General features: G+C 37.5%; 3 protein-coding genes across 3 annotated transcripts; 1 reads left to right on the top strand and 2 right to left on the bottom strand.

Moving 5' to 3' along the window:
• Positions 1-325: 325 nt before the first annotated feature.
• Positions 326-4,399, bottom strand: LOC112186069 (ribulose-1,5 bisphosphate carboxylase/oxygenase large subunit N-methyltransferase, chloroplastic). Its single transcript, XM_024324427.2, has 12 exons — positions 3,994-4,399; positions 3,723-3,886; positions 3,540-3,623; positions 3,365-3,422; positions 2,992-3,045; positions 2,315-2,386; positions 2,133-2,213; positions 1,808-1,980; positions 1,444-1,546; positions 1,241-1,372; positions 995-1,117; positions 326-784 (listed from the first exon to the last, which is right to left on the bottom strand). The coding sequence occupies exons 1-12, from the start codon at positions 4,354-4,356 to the stop codon at positions 698-700; spliced, it is 1,494 nt and encodes a 497-aa protein (XP_024180195.1). The 5' UTR covers positions 4,357-4,399; the 3' UTR covers positions 326-697.
• Positions 4,400-4,968: 569 nt separating this feature from the next.
• LOC112186071 lies at positions 4,969-7,691 on the top strand. Its single transcript, XM_024324429.2, has 6 exons — positions 4,969-5,397; positions 5,994-6,139; positions 6,355-6,523; positions 6,811-6,909; positions 7,048-7,130; positions 7,220-7,691. Exons 1-6 carry the CDS (start codon positions 5,008-5,010, stop codon positions 7,344-7,346), a joined length of 1,014 nt encoding a protein of 337 aa, XP_024180197.1. The 5' UTR covers positions 4,969-5,007; the 3' UTR covers positions 7,347-7,691.
• Positions 7,692-7,757: 66 nt separating this feature from the next.
• On the bottom strand, positions 7,758-11,381 carry LOC112186068 (long chain acyl-CoA synthetase 8). Its single transcript, XM_024324426.2, has 11 exons — positions 10,801-11,381; positions 10,639-10,719; positions 10,240-10,509; positions 9,966-10,097; positions 9,711-9,884; positions 9,369-9,598; positions 9,007-9,124; positions 8,661-8,792; positions 8,453-8,587; positions 8,140-8,346; positions 7,758-8,054 (listed from the first exon to the last, which is right to left on the bottom strand). The coding sequence occupies exons 1-11, from the start codon at positions 11,335-11,337 to the stop codon at positions 7,890-7,892; spliced, it is 2,181 nt and encodes a 726-aa protein (XP_024180194.1). The 5' UTR covers positions 11,338-11,381; the 3' UTR covers positions 7,758-7,889.
• Between the last annotated feature and the right edge of the window lie 10,475 nt (positions 11,382-21,856).

Below are 21,856 nucleotides of genomic sequence, written 5' to 3'. Positions count from 1 at the left end.
TTTTAGACTTTGTTTGTGTTCCAGCATATTTTACTAAAGTGAAATTCACACTCCATGTTTCATTTTTTAATATTTTTTTTTAGTATCTTAACATACATGTTTTACGATTCACACTACAAAACACAAAACTTATGATTCTAAAAATAAAACCAGAGAGTGTCGATTGTGTAAAATAAAATAGTATAAATTTCACTCCCCCATTTTTAAGGGAAAAATAGCCTAATTGCCCCTTAAATTTTTTCATGTTTGTGAAATACCCCTTAATCATAAATTGTACCTTCAACTTTTCTAAGTTTACTTCATTGATTTGATAAAGAATATCTTGTAAAATAAAATTAACCCTGAATTATATTAATGTACTATCTTGGATGGACTCTAGTCAATCTATTACCCAGAACTCATTGAACAGCACAAGAATGTGAATGTTGGAACTTGGAACAGAATAAAAGAGTCCACGGTAGTTCTATAATAAGTACAATCAACTACAAAATACGATGTTATAGTATAGCTTTGTTTTCCAATTTGGTATTTGCATGTGAAGTAGCATTGCATCCTTTTGACCATGTATTTCTTCCAGATGATGGTGGCTGTTCTGATAAACTCATAATTAAATTTCACTGGATGTAAACTGAGCTAGAGTTCATCAGAAAATGGCTTACAGCTGCAGACCCAGGAGCAATCACAGTTGAGACTTTTCTCACTTAAAAAACTTCCTGAACCCATTGAAGATCGTCAGAGCTCTCAGTTCACCCTTTCGTATATCCCTCAGTTGCCTTCTCAGTATCTGAAACCATGCAGCATCAGCAAAATAAATAAGACAGATATAATCCGAAACATGATAGCAATGCATAACGCAAACCGAATACATGTAATAAACTTTGGAGAATTTATTCTTAATTTCACAGTTTCATGAAATCAAGTCCTCCACAATTTTCTGATCACAAACTAGTTAGAATGATCAATCTTGTAGATGCAAAAGACGTATTGTTCTTACATATTGAGCACGGAATAGGATTCTCTGCTCACTAGTAGACAAGTCCACCGCTAGCTGTTTCAGAAACAACCTTCGGTTTAGCTGCTTTGGAGATGTCACGTCCAAATCCATTGAACCACTTGCCTGTGAGCACATATCAACTGTGAATTTAACTGCTTGAAACTCTTACCTCCATCCTACCCACAGGTGATACCATTGTGTTCTTATCAACAGAAGTATAAGTTTTCATACAAATTATGCCCTCACCTGTAAGAATTTGTTATACTTTGATATGCTAACTTCACAACTATCCAATATGAACTGTAGTACTTCTTCTTCTATTTCAGGATATTTTAAATCCTTCCTGGTGGTAGATTTGTTCGATGCTGCGGCAGCCATCTACAAACAAAGATATTTCAGATACGTACTACAATATACATTGATCAACAAAGATGCTAAAACTATTTCACCTCTTCAAATTGTTTGTTCAGACTGGGAGGGCTGACAGCTAAATAAGCAAATGCCATTAGCTCCGATGGCCAGCCAGTGATTCGTACAGGAAAACACTCTGTACTGCTTAAAAGAAACACACAATTTGGTGTTAGAACTAAAAGTACTCCATAACGGAGGAAAGAGTAAATTTTGAAATCATCTGCAAGGAGTCAATTGAATGATGGAATAAAAAAATGAAGTGAAGATAATCTGTTGACGTCTTCTTCTGAGTTAATAGGAGATCGAAAATGACTAATAAGTATGCTTCACACTAGTCACCCAAAACTTGGCTATTGCTTTTGGCGTTCTGAGGTGCAAAAGACCGAGATTTTAGATACTCACGCTGATAGTCCATACTTTCTCAGAGCTTCCAACTTCTCCTTATAACATTTGTCAGATTTTGGAAGTGAAACTGACAACTCAACGGAATCACTAGGGTTGGTGCCCTTGCTTGGGACAAACCCATATGATAGCAACAGCTCTCCATTGGACTTCTTCCCATAGGAAATAAAGACCTGAAGGTCATAAGAAGCAATGAACACAGTTAGCCCATATATGCATTTGAACGAAACCTTAAATTCATGCTATCAATTATCTTTTTTACAGTATTGTCTATGAACCTCTACTTGATTTACATTTACAGTTGAGAACAAGATTCAATAGTTACCTGCTCACCTGGCTGATATGGCCTATCTGTTGTAAAAACAACTCCCTGGGATGATTTATCATAATCCAAAAACGTATCCACCTACACCAGTCAAATTAAGATGCACATAGTGGGTAAGTTCATGAAGATAAACAGATAATACTTTTGATCATTTGTATAAAAAAAAAGTCTCATCCACAAACCTCACAACTATGATTCAGCATATCTGCCCAAGGAACCAAGGCAACCTTCCCATCCATTGAGGGTAATCGAACCTGTGATTAGGAGAAACAAGGACTTTTATGTCATAAGTTGCTGCAATGAATAATGTCTTTCAACATTAATATGGATTATTTTCAACATCATGTAGGAAATATCCAATAAGAATCCAAACAACATATTATTTAATTACCAGAGATACAGATCCAGTTGTATGGTAAAAATGTGTCTGTTTTTCTTATGAGTTGAAGGATACAGATGCATATAACGTCATCCAGTTGAAGGATGTCATATTTTCTGACCTTTGGTGCTTAGACAACACAGGAAGTCAAACATAGAAAGAATGTAGATCCTTCAACATTTTAAACATGTTAAAGTGCTCAAGTAATTTTCAAGGGCCAGAGTACATGCATGAGCAGAGATAGATGAGATAGAGAAACAATGAACAGAGGTTTTTCAGGTCATTTCTTCCTTTCTGGACCTGATATTGATGATAACATCTTAATAAATTATAAAATTGTGTTTTCTGTTGCTATTAACAAAATATTAATTCGCACATGGATGTCAAACACAGACTCCTAGAACAATTTGACACCAATTATGTAGAAGCATAAGCAGAAGCAAATTTTACTATGGAATTATCATCCAAGTAGTTACTTACCAAGCGTGAGAAAAGAATTCCAAATGACCATTTGAAGGTTTCTATGTTGAATACCTGTAAAATACAACGAGGATGGACAATAATACACAGATCAAAATCAAACAAGTTGTGATTGTATTTTGACAGTGAAAACACATGGATCGGAGATAAGGATAGTTTTGAGATTCATGTTATTTGAGTCTTGGAGATATAAAAGGATGAGTATACTTAAGATTGTAAAACGGGTATGCAAATTGTTGATTGACAATTGACCTGGCTCTCTGAAAATAGCGTTAAAAGCTTTTCGACAGCATCAAGGAAGAGTGGGAACTTACAAGCAGACACGACTAGCATACATACAAAACAGGCCTCAATTGTGACATAAGTTTAATACCTCTTCCGGAAATAAATCAGGGTGCTTTGAGAATATCCTAAGCCTTAGGTCATTGTATCTGCACAAGAGATAGCAGTCAATGCAGTAATTACAAATATATAACCACTCATCAAGTTGAGAGCAAATGAACAAATTAGTTCAGAACAAAGATTTAATAGCAAATGCAACGCCTTACGTTCCAACAACATTAGTAACTCTTTCAATTGCCCTCTGCCTAATCTGTGATGCCTCCAAGTATCGATCAAGCTCTTCGCGAGTCCTGAAATGATATATAGAGGCTGTAGAAAGCAAAATCTGAGAGTAGACTCGATCACTAAAGCTCCACCAGTGGAACAATCACTAGAAAACGTCAACTTACCAATACAGAAGTGAATAAGGCTGCCTTGGTAAGGCAGATATATAGTTGTTCCATCTCGAAGATTTCAAGTAACTCGCTTCACTAATCAGATAGGTTGCTAGTAATGGCCAGTCTGGTACAGAATTTTGCTTCAACACCTTACCAGCCTCCCTATTTGTCCATTCCTAGCATTTAATAATCCACAAGCACAAACATCATCCAAGATTACTTTGCAGTCAAAATGACACTAAAGATATTAACTTTCGCGTAGTTTTGTTTGCGAAAATCTTACCGAGTCTGCAGTGATGAACAAAGAGGGAGGCACAAACAGCAGCTTCTCTCCCTTTCTTATATTCTTCAAAGCAACAAGGCCTCTCTCCCCCACCTCAACTCTTTGAATGCCCATTTTCTGAGGTGGGAGGCCTGAATCAGTCAGCCATTTCTGCAGAGCTGAAGCGTTTTCCAAGGAATCAATGTCACAGCCCCAAGGGATCTTCTGGGCCACTCTGGCTTTGGTGCTTTCAGTTGTGGAGATTGAGCACTGAATTGGGTGTCTTCGGAAACTTGGTGGGTGTGACTGAAATGTATGGCTTTTGGGGTGTGAATGGAAACTGGGGATCAAGCTGCTTTGCAAGATTCTTGAAACTTCAGCCATGGCTATCCAATGACACCAAGTAAAGAAGGAACCTTATCTGAGATGTTTATATGGTTTGGGATGTGGTCATTTTTGCAGTTATGAAACGCGCGGTTGTAAACTTCTTTTGTCGTCTGGTGTGAAATAATTAGTTTGGGCACTCGGTTTTAACACCCTTTACTTGCTACTGTTCAACTGTCCATAACCAAAAATTGTCAAGAAGAGTTCGTTACATAGAGTACACCACTCAGCACATATTCTAAACAGAGTTAAACAACTTTTAACTATTATTTTTATGAAAAATCAATGCAAACTAAACTTGGTTCAATTGCCAAATTGTATCAAATGAATGAATAGTTCTAATGAGAGTCAACATTTTCATGATCAACGCTACGTTTGTTTGATGTAATTACATCAATAAACGATTTTTATTTATATTGATTAAATAAAAATTTTGAAAATGAATTTTACTTTTACTCTTTTATACAGCTAGATCAAGGGTTTACACCGCTAAATATATGCAAATTAAAGTTTGGACCCTGGTTTTTTTCGAAAAATGAGTTTGCTCCAAAACGGCAGCGTATGGACTATAAGCTAAGCTTAGTACTTTAGTAGCTTACCGTTAAAAACAGAGCTGAAATAGGAATATCCAAAATCCCAAACTCCTCCAACATGTTGTTGGCTAATGCCAACCTCATCTCCTGCAACTTCTCAACCTTCCCGTCATCCCTTCCACCCAAAACCCAAAACTCCAAAACTTCACTCCAAACCCAAATCCTCAAGCCCAGAATTTCACACTCCAAAACGGCCTCAAAAGTTTCAACCTTTTTTGGACCCCACAATGGTAAAGCTTCAATCTTTACATTCCACAAGGGCCAGCTTCAAATTTGTCACAGTACCTTGAATAGCCAGAAACCAGAAGACCCAGTTCTGAATGAAGGTGAATCCTTGAACAGTGAAAATGGTGGTGATGAAAGGAACTGGACAACCTCAATTTTGCTATTTCTGTTGTGGGGGGCACTCATGTACTATGTGTTCAATCTTTCTCCAAATCAGACCCCGGTAATGTAGAACCAAGATTTTTTAAATTTAGTGGTTTAGGTGTTAATGTAATAATGTTTGATATGATCAGGCAGAATCTGGTATGTTTTTGTTGAACTAGTTGTATTGCTTACTAAGAGTAGGAGTAAAGACATGAATGTATGCTATTGTTAATCTTTTACTCTTATTTTGTTGACTAATATGCCTTTGGAAGGTTTAGATTACTTTCGTTGTGGGAGGTTTAAAATAATGTTTCAAGCTGAAATTGTTACTTACTTACTTATGTCAAAGACTCAAAGGCGCTATTAAAAGAAACAAGTGAAAATATTTAAAGGTTGCTTCTTTGGGATTGGAGGAATAATTCTTGTCTGAAATTTTTTTGAGGATTTCTTGGTTGAGTTGCATACGTAAACTGAATCATAGTGATGCCTCATTGTGCATCATGAACATAGATAAACCATTTTATTGAACTATTTGTTAAACAAGTGACAATGAGAGCAAGTCTAATGGCATGTGAATTCCCTGTTGTTCAATTAATCTTTGCATTGGCAGTTAAATATGCTTTTCGATCATCCCACATTTCAAATATTTAACATATGGGCTTTTCATTTTTTCAGTCAAGGGACATGTATTTCTTAAAGAAACTCTTGAATTTGAAGGGAGATGATGGTTTTAGAATGAATGAAGTGCTTGTGTCTGTCTGGTACATAATGGGTTTGTGGCCTTTGGTGTATAGTATGCTGCAGCTTCCAACAGGGAGAAGGTATTGTTATTTTGTTTGAATTTTATATAACAATTTTTGATAATCTTATGCACCTCTTCTCTCCCCTTCTTTTTCTTTCGTGATTAGGATTATGTAGTGTATCTTAGATGAGTCGTGGTTTTTCTCACCCTTAATAGACTACAAAATCTCTGGGAACTGGACTTGATCATCAATGTTTCGCAGTTAGATCTGAGTATCCATTCTTTTATGTGCAGCTCAAAAAGCAGCATTCCTGTCTGGCCTTTCTTAATACTTTCATTCTTCGGTGGAGCATATGCCCTTCTTCCATACTTTGTACTTTGGAAACCACCACCACCTACTGTTGATGAAAGTGAGCTCAGAAGATGGCCTCTCAACTTTCTAGAATCTAAATTAACTGCTGGGGTAAGAAATGATGCAGCTTTTAAGTTAAACAATGTGTTGGTTAAAACATGGAAAACTGTAGTGTTACTCCATAGCTAACCAGAAACTGTGAACTACCTAACGAGGCAAACCATAGCTCTTATATACTCTCTTCAGCCAGTCTTACATCTGATCTGTAATAAAATCTTCATGAAACTGAAATTCATAAGCATAATTGACTTGATTAACATCTGTATCAGTGATAGTTAAAATAGCATAGCATCTTTTTATTTATTTTTGAAAATGCAAGTAACTCCATTACACATCAGATTACACTTGCTGCAGGGCTGGGCATAGTCATTTATGCAGGTCTAGCGAGTGGTGCTGACTGGAAGGAATATTACCAGTACTTCAATGAAAGTAAATTTGTAAGTCACTCAACCATTAACAAATATTTCTTAGATATTGTCGTAGTTTCCTACATTTTTTAGGAGTATGGCTATTGTTGATAGATATAATTGAGGAATTTCACTAAACATAACACATTTGGAACCTTAATGATGCAGATCCATGTCATGAGCCTTGATTTCACTCTACTATCTGCATTTGCTCCATTTTGGGTTTACAACGATATGACTTCACGAAAATGGTAATCCGGGTGTTGTTATATATATGTGTGTGTGTGTGTTGAAATCAAGGTCTAAATCCTTAAATACTCACACACTTATATTTTGGCAGGTTTGCCAAAGGCTCTTGGCTTCTGCTTTTGTCACTGGTGCCGCTTCTAGGCCCTGCTTTGTACCTCGTCTTACGACCATCACTGTCTACTGAACCTAGTTCACTGAGCCCTGCTGAGCCAGAATAGTAATTAAGATCTTTGTGTCAGTATCATCTGCATAGAGATTACATTACAGATAGGGTGGAATAGAATGTAAATCATCATGGAGATGTGGCGATCCCAGTCATTGAAAGATGCTTGAGATTTCTTATCCCAGCTAGCATCCTTGTGGGTGTGCTTAAATGACAAAATACACACTGTCATTACCTTCTTATACAACTCAAACCCTTTGAAAGCTTGATGTAGCCAAGAAGACCAAAAATTAGGATTTCAACACAAGCTGCATGTTGTAACTTACTGTTAAACAGCAATGGTTACACATGTGAACATCTATGCTTATTTGTTTTTGATAATGAATGTCATTATGCTTACTCTTAACCTCTTGGGTAATTACAGTTAGCAATGTCGTGAAGAATTTGAAGGCATCAACAATGCTTTTGTACTATTCACATAGATAATCTCAACATGCACCCTTTTGCATGCACCTTTAGTGGGAAAGAAATTAAACTAACAGATAACTTAATATCACGTTCATAACAGCAGAAGTAGGAAAAGCCACGAGCTAATCTCTCACGCATACAACTTCTCGATCTCACTTTTGAACTTGGACTTGATCTGTTCCCTCCTGATCTTGAGAGCAGCAGTAACCAATCCGGATTCGGGTGTCCATGGATCAGGTGCCAAATAAATCTTTCTAGGAATTTCATACTTGTCCAATTTTTCTGCTTTCGCCACCTGCACGAGAAAAAATTTAATTTGCAGGGGGGAAAGCTCTCAACTGCCGGAAATCATCTCATGCATGAAGAAGGATGTATTTTACCTTGTAGAGGGATTGCTGAACCTCACTAACTGCTTCATTTTTTCCACACAGCTCTGAAAAATCATTGTAATTTATTCCAGCTTCCTGAGCCCACTTCTCGAGTTCTTGACGCAGAGGGACAACTAGAGCTATGCAGTAACTGTGGTAGGGATCTGCAAATGCCATAATTTTTTCCACATAATTACTGCTTATCAATGCTGCCTCAATCTGCATCCAGGCGTGACCAATAACGTTAAAATCTCTGAAAAAAACTACAGCTAGTTCTGTCCTGCAAATAGTTTATCAGAAATGGCACATTATATCTTACACACACCTTTCCGAGGGAGATGTACTCTCCATGCTGGAGTTTAACAATATCCTTCTTCCTATCTATAATTTCAAGGCATCCATCAGGATGAAACCTTCCAATGTCACCAGTATAAAACCAACGCATGCCTTTTTCGTCTACCTGTGGTGAGTCATCAGCACATATCGCAGAAAACCAAAATGACATTTACAGGCTTGTTAGAAAACTCCATCACCTTGTAAACCTCATCAGTCTTCTCTTGATTTTTAAAGTAGCCAGCAGTTACAGAGGGTCCGCCAACTACAATCTCGCCGCGAGGCATTGGCTTGTCAGATGTCAAGTATCCACCATCTTTCCAAGAAACAAGCTGCATCATCAAATAAAAAACACATTCTTCATATTGAACTCTTCAAAATCCTACATGGCATACATCTCAGGTATATGTGTCGTCATGTTTTCTTTTCTTGGTCAGTGAAACTTGCAAAACTTAATGTTAAAGTCGAGACATAGCATTATATTGTCGTAGAGCATCTCATACTGATCATGAATCTCCACTGATTTTCTTCTGGAATATAAGATACCTTAATGTAGCAAGATTGCAGGGGCGGGCCAACACGTCCCACTGTAGTGTCATCTTTCTCGGACACTGTAACTGCAGCAAATGTTTCTGTAATGCCATATGCTTGGCCGACTGGAGCACTATTTAAAGGAGATGGCATGCAAAGTTAACAACAATGTAAGCCTGTTTAGGATCAACACCATTTTCTGAAAGTATGAACTATACGATAATAAACTTATAGGATTTGATTCGGCTGCTTTTGAGTGGATCGAAAAGCCAATCTTGCTATGGTATATGTTTTGCTATCAAAATGTAATTAATTATAAGCGGCCACCACCAAAAAAATGCATAACCATATTCATACACAGACTAGAAAGTAATTACCCCATGCAGATATTGATGAATCGTTGTGAATCAGTTGATAGAGGAGCTCCACTACAGATGCTGTACCGAATGCGCCCTCCGAATACTTGACGTATGTTTTTGAAAACAATATTATCCCAAAACATTCTTTCCAGACCCCAAGCACCAAACCAGCTTCCTTCTACAGCAGCCAGTCGCCGTTTAAACCCAATATTGAAAAGATTCTTTGCTATGCCCCCTTTCTCCTCAACCTACGATACATCATAGCGATTAGTCTGGAAATAATCCTCAACCTATACATATGAGCAAATAAGAGAGGCTATAATAGAATCAAAGGCAAGCTGAACATTATCCACTTCACACCTTATTATGAACTGCATCTCGAATACGATCTATAATAGCAGGAACTGTTGCCATGAGAGTCGGTTTTAACACAGAAACATCTCCCTTGGTTCCTTTCTTAATTTTACTTGAAGTGTCTGTTAAAGTCAATGCTGAACCATAACCAATTTGACAACCTGCAGCCATCACCACAGACTGGAAAACCAAAATATAATTAACATTTCAACAACAAATTAATATATAGTAGTTAGTAAAACAAATCCACAACCAAGGTACCTCAGCGACCAGTTCGAAAACATGAGCTAAGGGCAAGTATGCAATGTATACATCAGTGCTGTACAGTCTTGGAAGCACTATCGTAATAGCTGCAGTAGAGGCTACGACATTGCCATGAGTTATAACGACTCCCTATATCAGACACTTCATTTCGTTAAAGGAAAATTAAGCAACATTCGGTATTAGGAAATAATTAGTCCTGTACATTACTAAACTAATAGTTAAATAGCGTTACTGCTCATAAACAAAATATATATTCAGTTACGAAGAAAACCTTTGGTAGACCTGTACTGCCACTCGTGTACATGATAGCAGCAATGTCATTCTTAGAAGGTAATCTTGGATGAGCAGGGTTTTTTTGTCCAAGCTTCTCAACTTCAGAAAAGGATGTAACTGTCCAATTGCTGTAACTTCCACATTCATTAGCATCTGAAATTCCTTCATCTTCAAAATAAATAACATTTTTAATGGTATTTAGGCTTGAGCTTATGGAAGTCATCTTTGTCAGCTGCTTGGAATCACAGATCAATGTTGATACTTCAGTCTGTCAAAATATAAAAGCTTAAAATGAACATGTTCTCTGCGTTTGACCATTATAGTTACGTTGGATCATTTTGTTTGAATAAATCATTCATATATTGAAGTATGGAGAAGCAGTGTTTTTGCAACCCACCTCATTAAGCGAGTGAATCAGGGCATCCTCACCTAGGGAAGAATAAATAGTAACAACAGTAATATTCTGGCGGAAGCATCCCTGTAATAGAAAACCAACTATGTCAGTAACAACAACACAAACCCGAATCAGGGGCATGTACATTAAGTTGTTGAACACTACCTGAAAGGCTATAAACCACTCCGCCCGGGTGTCACCAAAAATTGCAGCACGGGTATCCACCTCATGACCTAGTTTGATAAGCCCCGATGCAAAGTTGCAAGCACGAACAAAGGCTTGTCCATAAGTCTGCCATTCATAATCTCCCAAGTGAAGTTTCTCTAATTTGCTGCCATCACCAGCTTTGACAAACTCCCTTCCAATAAACTTCCTAGTTCCAAGAAATCGATTCTGCGAATGCTTGTTACAAGTTTGCTCAAACAAGGCTGCGACGGTTGTGGCATCTCTATGAGGAGACTCGATTAACTCAGATGCTTGAGCATTGCGTATTGCGTAACCTTCCTCCCCACCAACTTCCACAGGAACTCCTCTTTGCTTGCTTTTCTTTCCCAAGAACGGCATACTGGGCAGGAAGCGAGGCACAACAACGCCAATCACAACAGCGCTCACAACAAAGCCTGTCAGAATTGAGAACAGATCTCTAGCACCCGATTTATGTTGCGTTGGCGAGTTCACAACGAGCCCCTCAAAACCCTCCATATATCACAGCCAAATAGCTCTCGGTTCAAATATAGAACCAAGGGTTTGGCACAAAAGGTCGGGCGGAATTAAATTTTAATTATGCCTATGAAAATCAATTAAGCGTGGGTTTGTGATGGATCATTCTCCACGTTGCTACTCTACTCTACTGGGGCACCTTTGGAGTCTCCGTTCCACAGTACGTAGTACGAGCATGTCACTGTACATTTAGGGGCCGATAACTTGAGCCGCAGGCAATCTAACATTAATTCAATGTAATAGATATGACTCTGAACTGTCAAACCTATTGGCGCCAACAATGAAATGGGAGTAGCTCCTACATGTAATATATTAATTGGATATGGTTTTTACTTCTATCACTGACGTTGACACGTTGTTTTTGTTTTTGATGCGTACATGTGTATCTGTTTGTTAAGGAATGCTAGATCACGGTTCTTCTTACAGAAGCAAAACATTTGAAATTCTTGTTATCAAAACTCATGAGCATTTGACAAAATCGCTAGTAGCAAAAGCACTTCAGAAAACCGAAGACCAAACAAGGCACACAGACTTCACCAATACTAATCCGGCCCTGTTGTATTGTGATTGGCCGCTTGGGTTACGAATCAACTTCGGCCTGCCCCAAAATAACCGCCTTCTCTAATTCACATTTCCGTTGGACAGTCCTCACTCAGCTAATGTCATGTGGCTTTCACTAACACTTAAAAGTCAGCTATTTAATGTCTTAAAAATAAATATATCATTTGGCGTTATTTACCCCTTTTTTTCTCCATATTTTCAAAATTTTCTACATAAAAGTTTTATATACACACCTCTAATTACTTAATGCACACCCCTTATATTTTTTTTGTCATCAAACTTCCATCTATACCCATCCTCAATTTGGGCTCAATAAATGTCCACTTACTCTACCAAAATATTTGTGTGACCACTTACCCAATTTAAATGTAAAAAGACAAGTTTGCCCTTTAAATAAATAAAATCATTGAAATCCTCGCCGGAGACTTTTATTATCCCCCAATCCCATGCCGAGTTAGCAGCCTTAATGGAAGGGGTCACATTAGCTGAACGAATGAATCTGGAGAAGGTCATATTTGAAACAGATTGCGCCATCTTGGCAGCAGCAGTGAACCAGAATGAACATGATCTTTCCCTGCTCAGCTTTGTTCTTGAAGATTTAAAGGATCATGTTCATAGCTCTGTTGATTTCAAGGTGGTTTATGCTCCCCGTGAAGCCAATAAAGTAGCTCATATCCTAGCCAATAAAGCTCTTTGTAATAGTGTTGACCAAACTTGGTTTGGTACTGCTCCCGAATATATAAGGGATGCCATTCTAAACGAGTGTACTCGTTAATTGTTTCAATAAACCTACTTTTCAAAAAAAAAATACATTTTTATAAAGTTTATTAGGGGGCAATAAAATGTTTATTGGGTATTATTGGGGGCAATAAAAAGTTTATTGGGGGGTAATAAAATAGGACGCCGGACTCCATTTACCGGTTCGGAGGTTGTCGGAAGTTCGCAAGAGGTCGCCAGAGACTTTTATTAACCCCCAATATAAAGTTTATTAGGAGGCAATAAAAAGTTTATTGGGTATTATTGGGGGTAATAAACAGTTTATTGGGGGGCAATAAAATAGGACACCGGTCCCTGGATTCCTGCAGCCGGTCACCGGATTCCTGCTGCCAGTGACTGGAGTCTGGCTTCAGGCTGCCAATCACCAGATTCCGGCGATCGGAGTCCCGTGAAGTCTCTCTCTCTAAGCGACAAAGGGAGAAAGGGCAAAATGGTCCCAAAAATAAATAAAAATAAATATAAATAAATAACTTAATTGGGTATTATGGCAAAAAATATGTTATTTGTTGGGTAAGTGGGCAATCTTATAAGATGTTTAGGTAAATGGGGTGTTCATGTCTCCGATGGGTGGACCGCTACTTGTGATGTAATCGGTACTTCCGTTACCTGTCAAGTAAAATACAAATGGCGTCAGAGGGAGACCGCGTTGGGCGGTCTTCTCTTCTCCGATGCCTAAGTTAGTCAATGTATTTGTGTTGACAGAATAACAGTAGATAAGTAGTAAATGCGTAATTAATCAGGAGAGAGGAGAGAATCTTTTATAGGTGGGGAAGAGGCTGACCTCTTCCATGTTTTCGATGTGGGACTGATATGCTTCAGTTCCCAGCTTCTGGAGCTTCTGATGCTATCTTGGAGCGTCGTGTGGAGGCGCATCAGCGGTGATATGGGGGTGAGCCGGAGCTTAGGTGGTAGCCTGCTTGGCTGTGTTTCCGTAGGTCACTCCGTTGGTGGGAGTGGGTATCGCTGGCGGTAGCATGAGCGTGGCTCATTATATATAGCTAATTTGCAAATGCTCGTGTAAATACATGGGGTTAGTGTAGCTCAAATTTGGGTAAATAGACATTTTCCCTAATAAATAAACAAAAGTAAAAATAAAGAAGATTCTACAAATATAAAATAAGAATTAAATGTTTTCTATATCAAAATTTTAATTAAATATTCTTATAGGTTATTGTTAGCCAAATAGCCACCCTCAAGTATATGGGTCAAGTTATAGTGTAGAGATTGTGAGTAGGGGATATCATACCCAAGAGATTGGAAAACTCACTCTAGTTAGGGAAAACCTAGAGGATGCTAGATAAATATGCAAATGTACAAATCACAAACAAAGGCTCACAAGTGAACCAAAGTTCATGGTTATTATATGCAAGGTGGAGTAGGGGTTTGATTTTGGTTTTAGAGATGATTTAATTCGGAAATAACTAAATGAATACTTGAAATGTAAATTAGGCTAAGCTAAATAGATGTAATGAAATGGATGGGGGTTAGGACTTAATGTTTTCACCTCTAACCTCTCTTGCAAACAATAATGCTTCTATAGTGAATGATGTCATTTTAATTAACCAATTTCTCTCCTTGCATCCCTCTCGGGTATGACAAGGGACATGCTCCTTTGATGATATCAAGCAACATCTCTCGGGTGTAGTACTTAACTACTTAAGTCATGCATTTCAATCCAGAAAGTATCGATCTAATGCATTAACCTAAGTACATAAAGCTTGGAGATGAAGAGATTATGCAAACCAACCATGCTTATCTCTAAGTGATTGTAGTTCACAACCCTAACATGCACATATAATATGCTATCATGCTTCAAACAACCAAGGTTAATCAAGCCTAATTGTTTCTCATGTCATGGCAAATATGCATACCCAAATTGATTAAGTTTATGCATAAACATTCAACTCTTGAACTAGCATGTTAAGGTATTAATGAAAAGTGCATCAAACATAATATTTACATCAAATTCGTACAAGATTGGCTAGGGCTTTCAACCCTAGCCCCAACAAACTAACTACTCACTCATAATCAAATACATAAGCTTCAACATGTTTATGAACATCAAACTAAAAAGTAGGGATAGAGAAGTGACTAGTGATGATCAACTTGAGGATGGTGTAGATGAACTCATGAGAGCATTGATATGATGCTAATGGTGATGATGATTTCTCAAGTGATTTAGACTCTTCTCCTTCTTCTTCAAAGCTTGATGATGGAGTATGAGATATAGAGATGATCTAGTGGTGAAATGGAGGAGTGGTGAAGTTTTATGTATATGAAATGGAATGGGTAGATGGAATGATGAATTTGGTGGTAGAGGTAATGGAGGTTATGGATTGAAGATGGTGGTGATGGAGGTTTGTGGAGGATATGCTAGTGGATTATGTAGAGAATAGAGAGGGAAGAAGATGTAATGGCTAAGTGTGGCTTGTGAAGAATGGGTGCTTAAATAGATGGAGAGGGGTGTGAAAATGGTGTTATGAAGTCAAGATAGCAGCTAGGTTTTTGAATTGAGCAAAGAGATGGAGTATGAGAGTAGTAATAGATCCCAAAAATAAAGGAAAAGAGTATGTCGGTGATGGTGTAGGTTAGAGTAGGAAATGATGAGTGAAGGATGATGATTAAGCCTAAAACATGATAGATATTGAAGTGATGATGGTGGTGAACTTTTGGGTAATAAAGAGTGTTTGGTTGAAATTGAACCAAAAGGTTTGGAATTTGGTTGAGATAGAAATATGGTGAATGGATGTAATGGAATAGATGGTATGGTACTCATCAACCTTGCTCCTCAATGAATATGGCCGAAAAATACATGGCACCACTGTGAGTGGTGGTGCGCCACTACTTGTGGAGCCAAAAGTGGTGGTGCATGGAAAATTTGCCGAAATTTCACTTTTTTCTCCTCTTGTCAAGATTTTCTACAAAACGTGGAATTAGATTAGTTAACATTAAATTGGACTTTAGAACAAGTAATTTCCATGTTTTATGGCACAAATATATATATGAATTATGATCCAACAAATACCCCCAAACTTAAATTTTGCTTGTCCTCAAGCAAACTAAACTAAATCCGACACCATAACAACTAGCTAATTGATAGGAGCATTTTAATGCGACGTTTTACTTGCTTTTCCCTACATTTCTTGCGTTATTTCCTTATTAAAACCCTGTTTAGGAAAGTTTTCATTCTTTGATTGGGAAAGTTCCTATTTGTAGAAAGTTTCTATTTTTATAGTTTCTATTTATCATTTTTAGTAAGTTTCCATTTTCGGTAGTTTCTATTTTTCAGTTTAGGAAAGTTTCTATTTTTCTTATTAGTTTCTATTTTCAGGACCTCCGAGCTAAATATGGAAATGAACTCATAAATGGAAAGAGGAGCTTGCGAACACCAAGGGGAGCAAAGATGAAGGTACATTGGAGTAGAAAAATGGAAATGTACTAAAAGATCAATTTTACACATATTCCTACTCCGGCTAGGAGAAACCAAGCCAAGCAAAGAAGAAGGAGCGGCCGCCTGACCAAATGAACTTCAAATGAGCTGAAACCTTCCAGATCCACTCTAGACACCCAAAAGATCATTTCTTATGAAGAGTGCCAGAGAAAAATATGAGTGGAAGGCCTTCAAACAATCAGCCCAATTTTCTACAGAAGCAAAACCGGAAAACTGGACCTGTAAGAGGTCCAGCAGCATTTCCGGCCCAACCACATGGAATAAAGCTCTGAAAATTTGTGAGGATGATATACACTCATAGTGGAACATTTTTTATGAAGAAGTCGAAGGCTCATTCTGAAGTTTTGATGGAGAAATAATTGAAGGAATAAAGGGGAAGAAACTGACCTGAAAACAGCTCAACACCACATATTCATGTTTCCCACCCATATGAAGAAAGCATTTCTTTTTCCTTGGATACAATTTTTCTACCCTAAAAGATCATCATCACTTCCACATTTCTTCACCTTCATGCTTTGCTTTCATCATTACCTCATCTTTTACATATTTTACAAACCACTCTCATACTCCACTTTCATTATTTTTCTTCATCTCATCATTTCACTCTTCTTTTTCTTCCCTATATAAACACCTTCTCCTCTCATTCTAAAACACATTCCTTCATCCATTTCATCTCCTTGTCTCACCATTTCCTCTCCATTTTCCTTAGTCACCAATTCCTTCATCCATTCCATCTTCTTTGTCTCTCCAATTCCTTTCCATTTTCTCTCCATCCTCTAGTGCATTCAACATTTCAAGCAAGGCCAAGGGAGAAGAAGAATTGCCGTGAGCATCATCCTCCATCACCATCCTTGAAGCTTGCTTTCGAGATTCAAGAGACCACATCCTCAATTCGTTCATCTCATCTCCATCTCACGGTGTAATCCGATTCTCCTTTGTAACCTTTGCTTTGATTTCGTTGGTTTTGTTCTAGTTGACATATGTGTTTGAATGAATATTAATTTCTGGAATTTTATGATTAATTGAGAATTTTCAGATTTGTTTCTAGTTAACAATAATGTTTAGGGCAAAGTTTAAGCCCAATTTCTATGTTTAAATAAAGTTTTCGAATTCTATAATTGTGATTCTAAGTTGCTTATGTGAGTTTGTTCGATTAAATTTGCTTTACAGAAAACTTTTATATGTTTATCTTATTTGGGTCGACACTTATAGGATTTGCATGTAATTGGTGCTAGGTTTAAGAACATGAAATCGACTTTTCGTTTTGTGTAACTTGAATCAAAAGTAGTAAAGGTTCTGGACAAGAATCGAATTTAATTGAAGAGGATTGCAATTAGGTGGACTTTTCCATAACTAAGTTGTACACTTGAGTTGATAGCCTTTCTCTATGTCTAATGCATTAAACATGTCATGATTGACTAGCTTTCTAGGGCTTGATTGCATGTTTGATAGGATTAATCTAGGTGCTTTCGCTTAGGTTAATTAGCATTGAAAAGTAAAATATGGGAAATCATTTGCTTTCGAATGTTTCACATGATCAACTCCTCTCTCATGACTTAGATGAACAATATTAGGGTTTGAATCAATTTTAATCATATGTTTCGGTTTTTGATCTTTGTTCTCTCACTCTATTTTATTTTTATGTTTTTGCATTTTAATTATTTTGTTAACTTAGTTTTATTTTCGAAAATCCAAAAACAAAATCCCCCTTATTTTTGTTCACTTGTATATATTTATTCTTTATTTTATTTTTGTAAATAATACTTTATTATTTTAATTCTTTATTTGTTTATACAATTGTATATATTTATATTCTTTATTTTATTTTTGTAAATAATACTTTTCTTTATTTGTTTCACAATTACAAGTGTACCCTCAATCCCCGGATAGAACGATCCCTATTTGCTTATACTACTAACGATATTTTCAGGGTTAAATTATGCGCTTCCCAAAAGCGCATCAATTTTTGGCGCCGTTGCCGGGGATTGAAAAATCACTTGCTAAATTGTGTCATTTATTGTATATATTTGTTGTATATAAATTGTTTAAAACTTAGTTTAAATTATTATTTATATTATTGAACACGAATTTTAATTGTAGGTTGTAAATTGAGAGGAATAGGTGAAGTCTCTTTTGTTAATATTGGCCTAAACCCCTTATTGGTACCTAGCTCAGGTCCCTTAAGGTTGAGGGCGGCCTTTATTAACACTTGTTGAACTGTCTTCACACTTATGAACTTTTTCATCTTAGTAAGAAAGCCTATGTGAAATGGTGTCTAGGAAGGGGACAACGTTCATGACGGGTTTTTGAATCCAGAAGTGCTTGCAAATGGGCATAAACCACAATGTGGGAGTAGCTCATGCCAAAATGGATTTTTCCTCTCGTGTTCGCCCTCCCCACCTGGCCATTTCAGTAAGGTTGCCCAAACGATTTGAAAGGGAGTTTGTGTCTAGGCGACTATACTTGGGCCGCACGTTCACTTGATTTACCGCTTGGAATTTGATTCGATATCAATAATGTTTATAATAAAAGAAATACTTGTGAATACTCTATACGTGTAAATTATTTTGTTGTTTCACACTTTAAACTTGTAAAAATACTCTTCACGTTTTATACTCACTTGTACTTAACTTGTGTCTTTTGTACAATATACTTGTTAATTTTACTTGTAGTTTGTAATTAATAGTTATACTTGTTTTTATTTTGTTTTTCTTTTTTAATTATAGTTACTAACTTTATTTAATGTAGGTACCGTCTGGCTGCAAGACGTAAAATACAAGCGCTACTTGGGAGGCAACCCATGCAAATCAGATTTGCTTTCTTTATCCTTATATTTTATTTTTCGTTTTTGCTTATTTGTTTTAGTTGTTATTTTCGTAAATTTCATCCCTATATGCTTACTTATTTCATTGCATGCTTTTAATTGATTACATTGAAGATAATGCAATATTTAAGTGTGGGGGAAGGGATTTATATTTTTGTCTTTCATTTTAAGTCCTATATATATCTTTGTCTTTTATTTTTGAGTCCTATGTATTATAAAAAAAAAAAAAAAAAATTGCATTCATTCAGTCTTATTAAATTCAGCTATTTACAAAAAAAAAAAAAAAAAAAATTTAAAAAAAAAAAAATATAATAATAATAATAATACTAAGCCATGTCTGCATCTCTGTAGGAGTTGAGACTGAGCTCAAGGGAAATGTGAGAGCCACCGCCATAACCGCCACCTCCCTCGGAAGTAGTCTTCATGTTGCCCAAGATGTCCTCACCATGCATGGGGAATAGTGGAAGGGTTTCAATCTCCTGGTGATATTCTCCTCGTTGTTCCATGATCGATCCATCAGCACCATAGCCGACACGTGACCCAAAGTTTAGATCAATGGATCTGTCAGTACTAGTAGAACCAGTGGATCCAAAATTGAGATCGAGAGATCCACCAACCGGAACGTTCCGAAATTCCTTCAACTTCTGCCTCTCACGAGCCTTGAGGTTCTGGAACCAAAAGAAGACGTTTTTGTCCTCGATCTGCCCATACTGTTTCAGATGGAGGCAGATCTCTTGAATCTGCTCTGGAGTTGGGTACTTAAAACCCTTATCATAGTAAAGGCCCTTGAGGATTCTTAGTTGAGGCGGTGTGGGAGCCCACCGGTTATTAGTCCCGGCTGCTTGGTTGTTTCCTCCATCCTCGATTTGTTGCTGGGTCTGTTGCTCCATTAGTTGCAGAGTTTGTGGTTCCATGTTGATGAAGAAAGGATTTGAGTTTCGAAAGAAAGGCTGAAGGGTTGAGAGAGAAAGACTGGAACTCGGAAGAATTTTCTTTTGGAGTGAACAGTCGCTCAGAATGCACCTATTTATAGAACGAGTGAGCAGATCACCACCGTTGGATCGACGATCTCTGAGATTAAATCTACGCGTTGGATTAAAGTCACCCGAAAACACGGAAAAGCTGTTGGCTCGTGAAGGACACGTGGGGGAACCAAACTGATCTCGAGGAGCTGTGACAGATAAGCTACAGCCGAAAGCAGGTTTAATTGCCGTGAATCAAGGAAAAGAAAGGACGCGTGGGGGAATCAAACGAATCTCGAGGATCCGTGACAGACAAGCTATAGCCGAAAGCATGCCATAAATCCAGGAAAAGAAAGGAATATTTACACGTGGGGGAGTTTCTTGGGCCGTGAACTATCATAACTCTTCTCCTTCCCGGAGAAGCTTTGTTAAAACCGTATGCTTGTTGAGATTTCTAAACCTATTTTGTGCTTCATATATACATTTTTTTTGTCTCCTCCAGATTTTACTAAGGTTTGTCTAAGCGTGCAGAGTCAAATTCCTTCTACTTCCTCATGGCTCGAACAAAGGTTACTCCTCGCAGGGGCGTCAATCAACGCCGTGTTCTCTCTTTGGAAGAAGAAGGTCGTCAAGCGGCCACTAGAGCTGGGCTTACTCGTCCATGGGACCATCGTCCTATCCGTGAGCGTACCCGCAGTCCCCCTCCTCTGCCTCGTCGCTCTCCCAGACTGCATCCCGGAGAGTCTTCTTCCTCACCAGCTGCTCGTGCTCCTCGGCCTATGGCCACCCTGGAAAGCTTGTCGGATTTGATTGATGATTTGCGTTCCTCTCTCCGCGATGGTATTATGGTGACAGATTGGAGAGTCAATTGCATGATCGATTACATCTCTGAGATGAACTGCTCTTTGATCCGCTGTCACACTGCAATAAACAAGCTTGCTCAGGAAGTCAATAACTTGCAGAGTTATCCTCCTGGGTTTCCTCGCAAGGACGCTACTGCATCACACCATGAGAACTCTCCTCCGGAGGCTGAAACCAGCAAAAGGGCTGCCACTCGCCCGCATATAGCTCCTCCAAATGAGTAAATGGAGGTACAAGTCTAGGCTGAAAGACTTTAAACATTAAGCGCTGCATGGGAGGCAACCCATTTCAACCGTATCTGTGGAGGAGCCATCAAACGCAGATTTGCTTTCTTGAACTCTTCCTTCTATTTTATTTTCATGAATTTTAAGTTGTTTTAGGTTTCGTTGTGTTAACTTTCTCTTCTATGCTTGATTTATGCTTTGCATGCTTTATATTTGTTATACATTGAGGACAATGCATGAATTAAGTATGGGGGAATGATTATTGCTTTATTGTGTTTTTAGTAGTTAGTATATAAAAAAAAAAATGAAAAATAGTTGATGTTGGATTGTGTTTTTATTGTGTTTTTAGTTGATGTTGTGATACACTAAGGTATATTGGATTAAACATAGTCTTGAAAAAGGGTAGCTGTTTCAGTCCCATTGCACATCGAGACTCCCTGTTCCCGTACCTAAGTGTTGAAATTAAATTGAATTGTAAAAAAAAAAAAAAAAAAAAATTGGTTACTTTTGTTTTTGTTTTTGAGTCTTAGGATGCCCTTTCAACTGTCTAAGATGATTCTATATCTCTGAAATCATGATTAAAAGAGGATCACAAAATTGAGATGATTTTTAAAATGGTATTCTTTGGTTAATTGAGATATATGAAAAATGCATGCATGTGTAGTGGATATGGATTTCGTAACCTTGGTACAGAATATGAGCATGTTAGGATGAGTTTTGATTCATAAAAGCCCATGTGAGATATTTGAGCCATGTCCCTTTTTCTTGGAGTGATAATTGAAAAATATATTCTTAATTTCTTGGCGATGTTTTGATGATCTCATTACTCTTTCATTTGATT

Source organism: Rosa chinensis, chromosome 2 (assembly GCF_002994745.2).
Source record: "Rosa chinensis cultivar Old Blush chromosome 2, RchiOBHm-V2, whole genome shotgun sequence".
Classification (NCBI taxonomy): Eukaryota; Viridiplantae; Streptophyta; class Magnoliopsida; order Rosales; family Rosaceae; genus Rosa; species Rosa chinensis.
Note: the sequence above shows the minus strand (reverse complement) of the source record. Positions and strands in the feature narration are given on the sequence as shown.

Excerpts from the sequence above, each read along its gene's own strand:
- LOC112186069 (XM_024324427.2), bottom strand. The coding sequence starts at position 4,356 with ATGGCTGAAGTTTCAAGAATCTTGCAAAGCAGCTTGATCCCCAGTTTC. Across the intron at positions 2,387-2,991 it reads GAATTCTTTTCTCACGCTTG|GTTCGATTACCCTCAATGGA; the intron begins GTAAGTAACTAC and ends TCCTAATCACAG. Across the intron at positions 1,547-1,807 it reads AGAAAGTATGGACTATCAGC|TACAGAGTGTTTTCCTGTAC; the intron begins GTGAGTATCTAA and ends TCTTTTAAGCAG.
- LOC112186071 (XM_024324429.2), top strand. The coding sequence starts at position 5,008 with ATGTTGTTGGCTAATGCCAACCTCATCTCCTGCAACTTCTCAACCTTC. Across the intron at positions 5,398-5,993 it reads TTTCTCCAAATCAGACCCCG|TCAAGGGACATGTATTTCTT; the intron begins GTAATGTAGAAC and ends TCATTTTTTCAG. Across the intron at positions 7,131-7,219 it reads GATATGACTTCACGAAAATG|GTTTGCCAAAGGCTCTTGGC; the intron begins GTAATCCGGGTG and ends ATATTTTGGCAG.
- LOC112186068 (XM_024324426.2), bottom strand. The coding sequence starts at position 11,337 with ATGGAGGGTTTTGAGGGGCTCGTTGTGAACTCGCCAACGCAACATAAA. Across the intron at positions 10,510-10,638 it reads TGATTCACTCGCTTAATGAG|ACTGAAGTATCAACATTGAT; the intron begins GTGGGTTGCAAA and ends ATATTTTGACAG. Across the intron at positions 8,793-9,006 it reads TGCAATCTTGCTACATTAAG|CTTGTTTCTTGGAAAGATGG; the intron begins GTATCTTATATT and ends TTGATGATGCAG.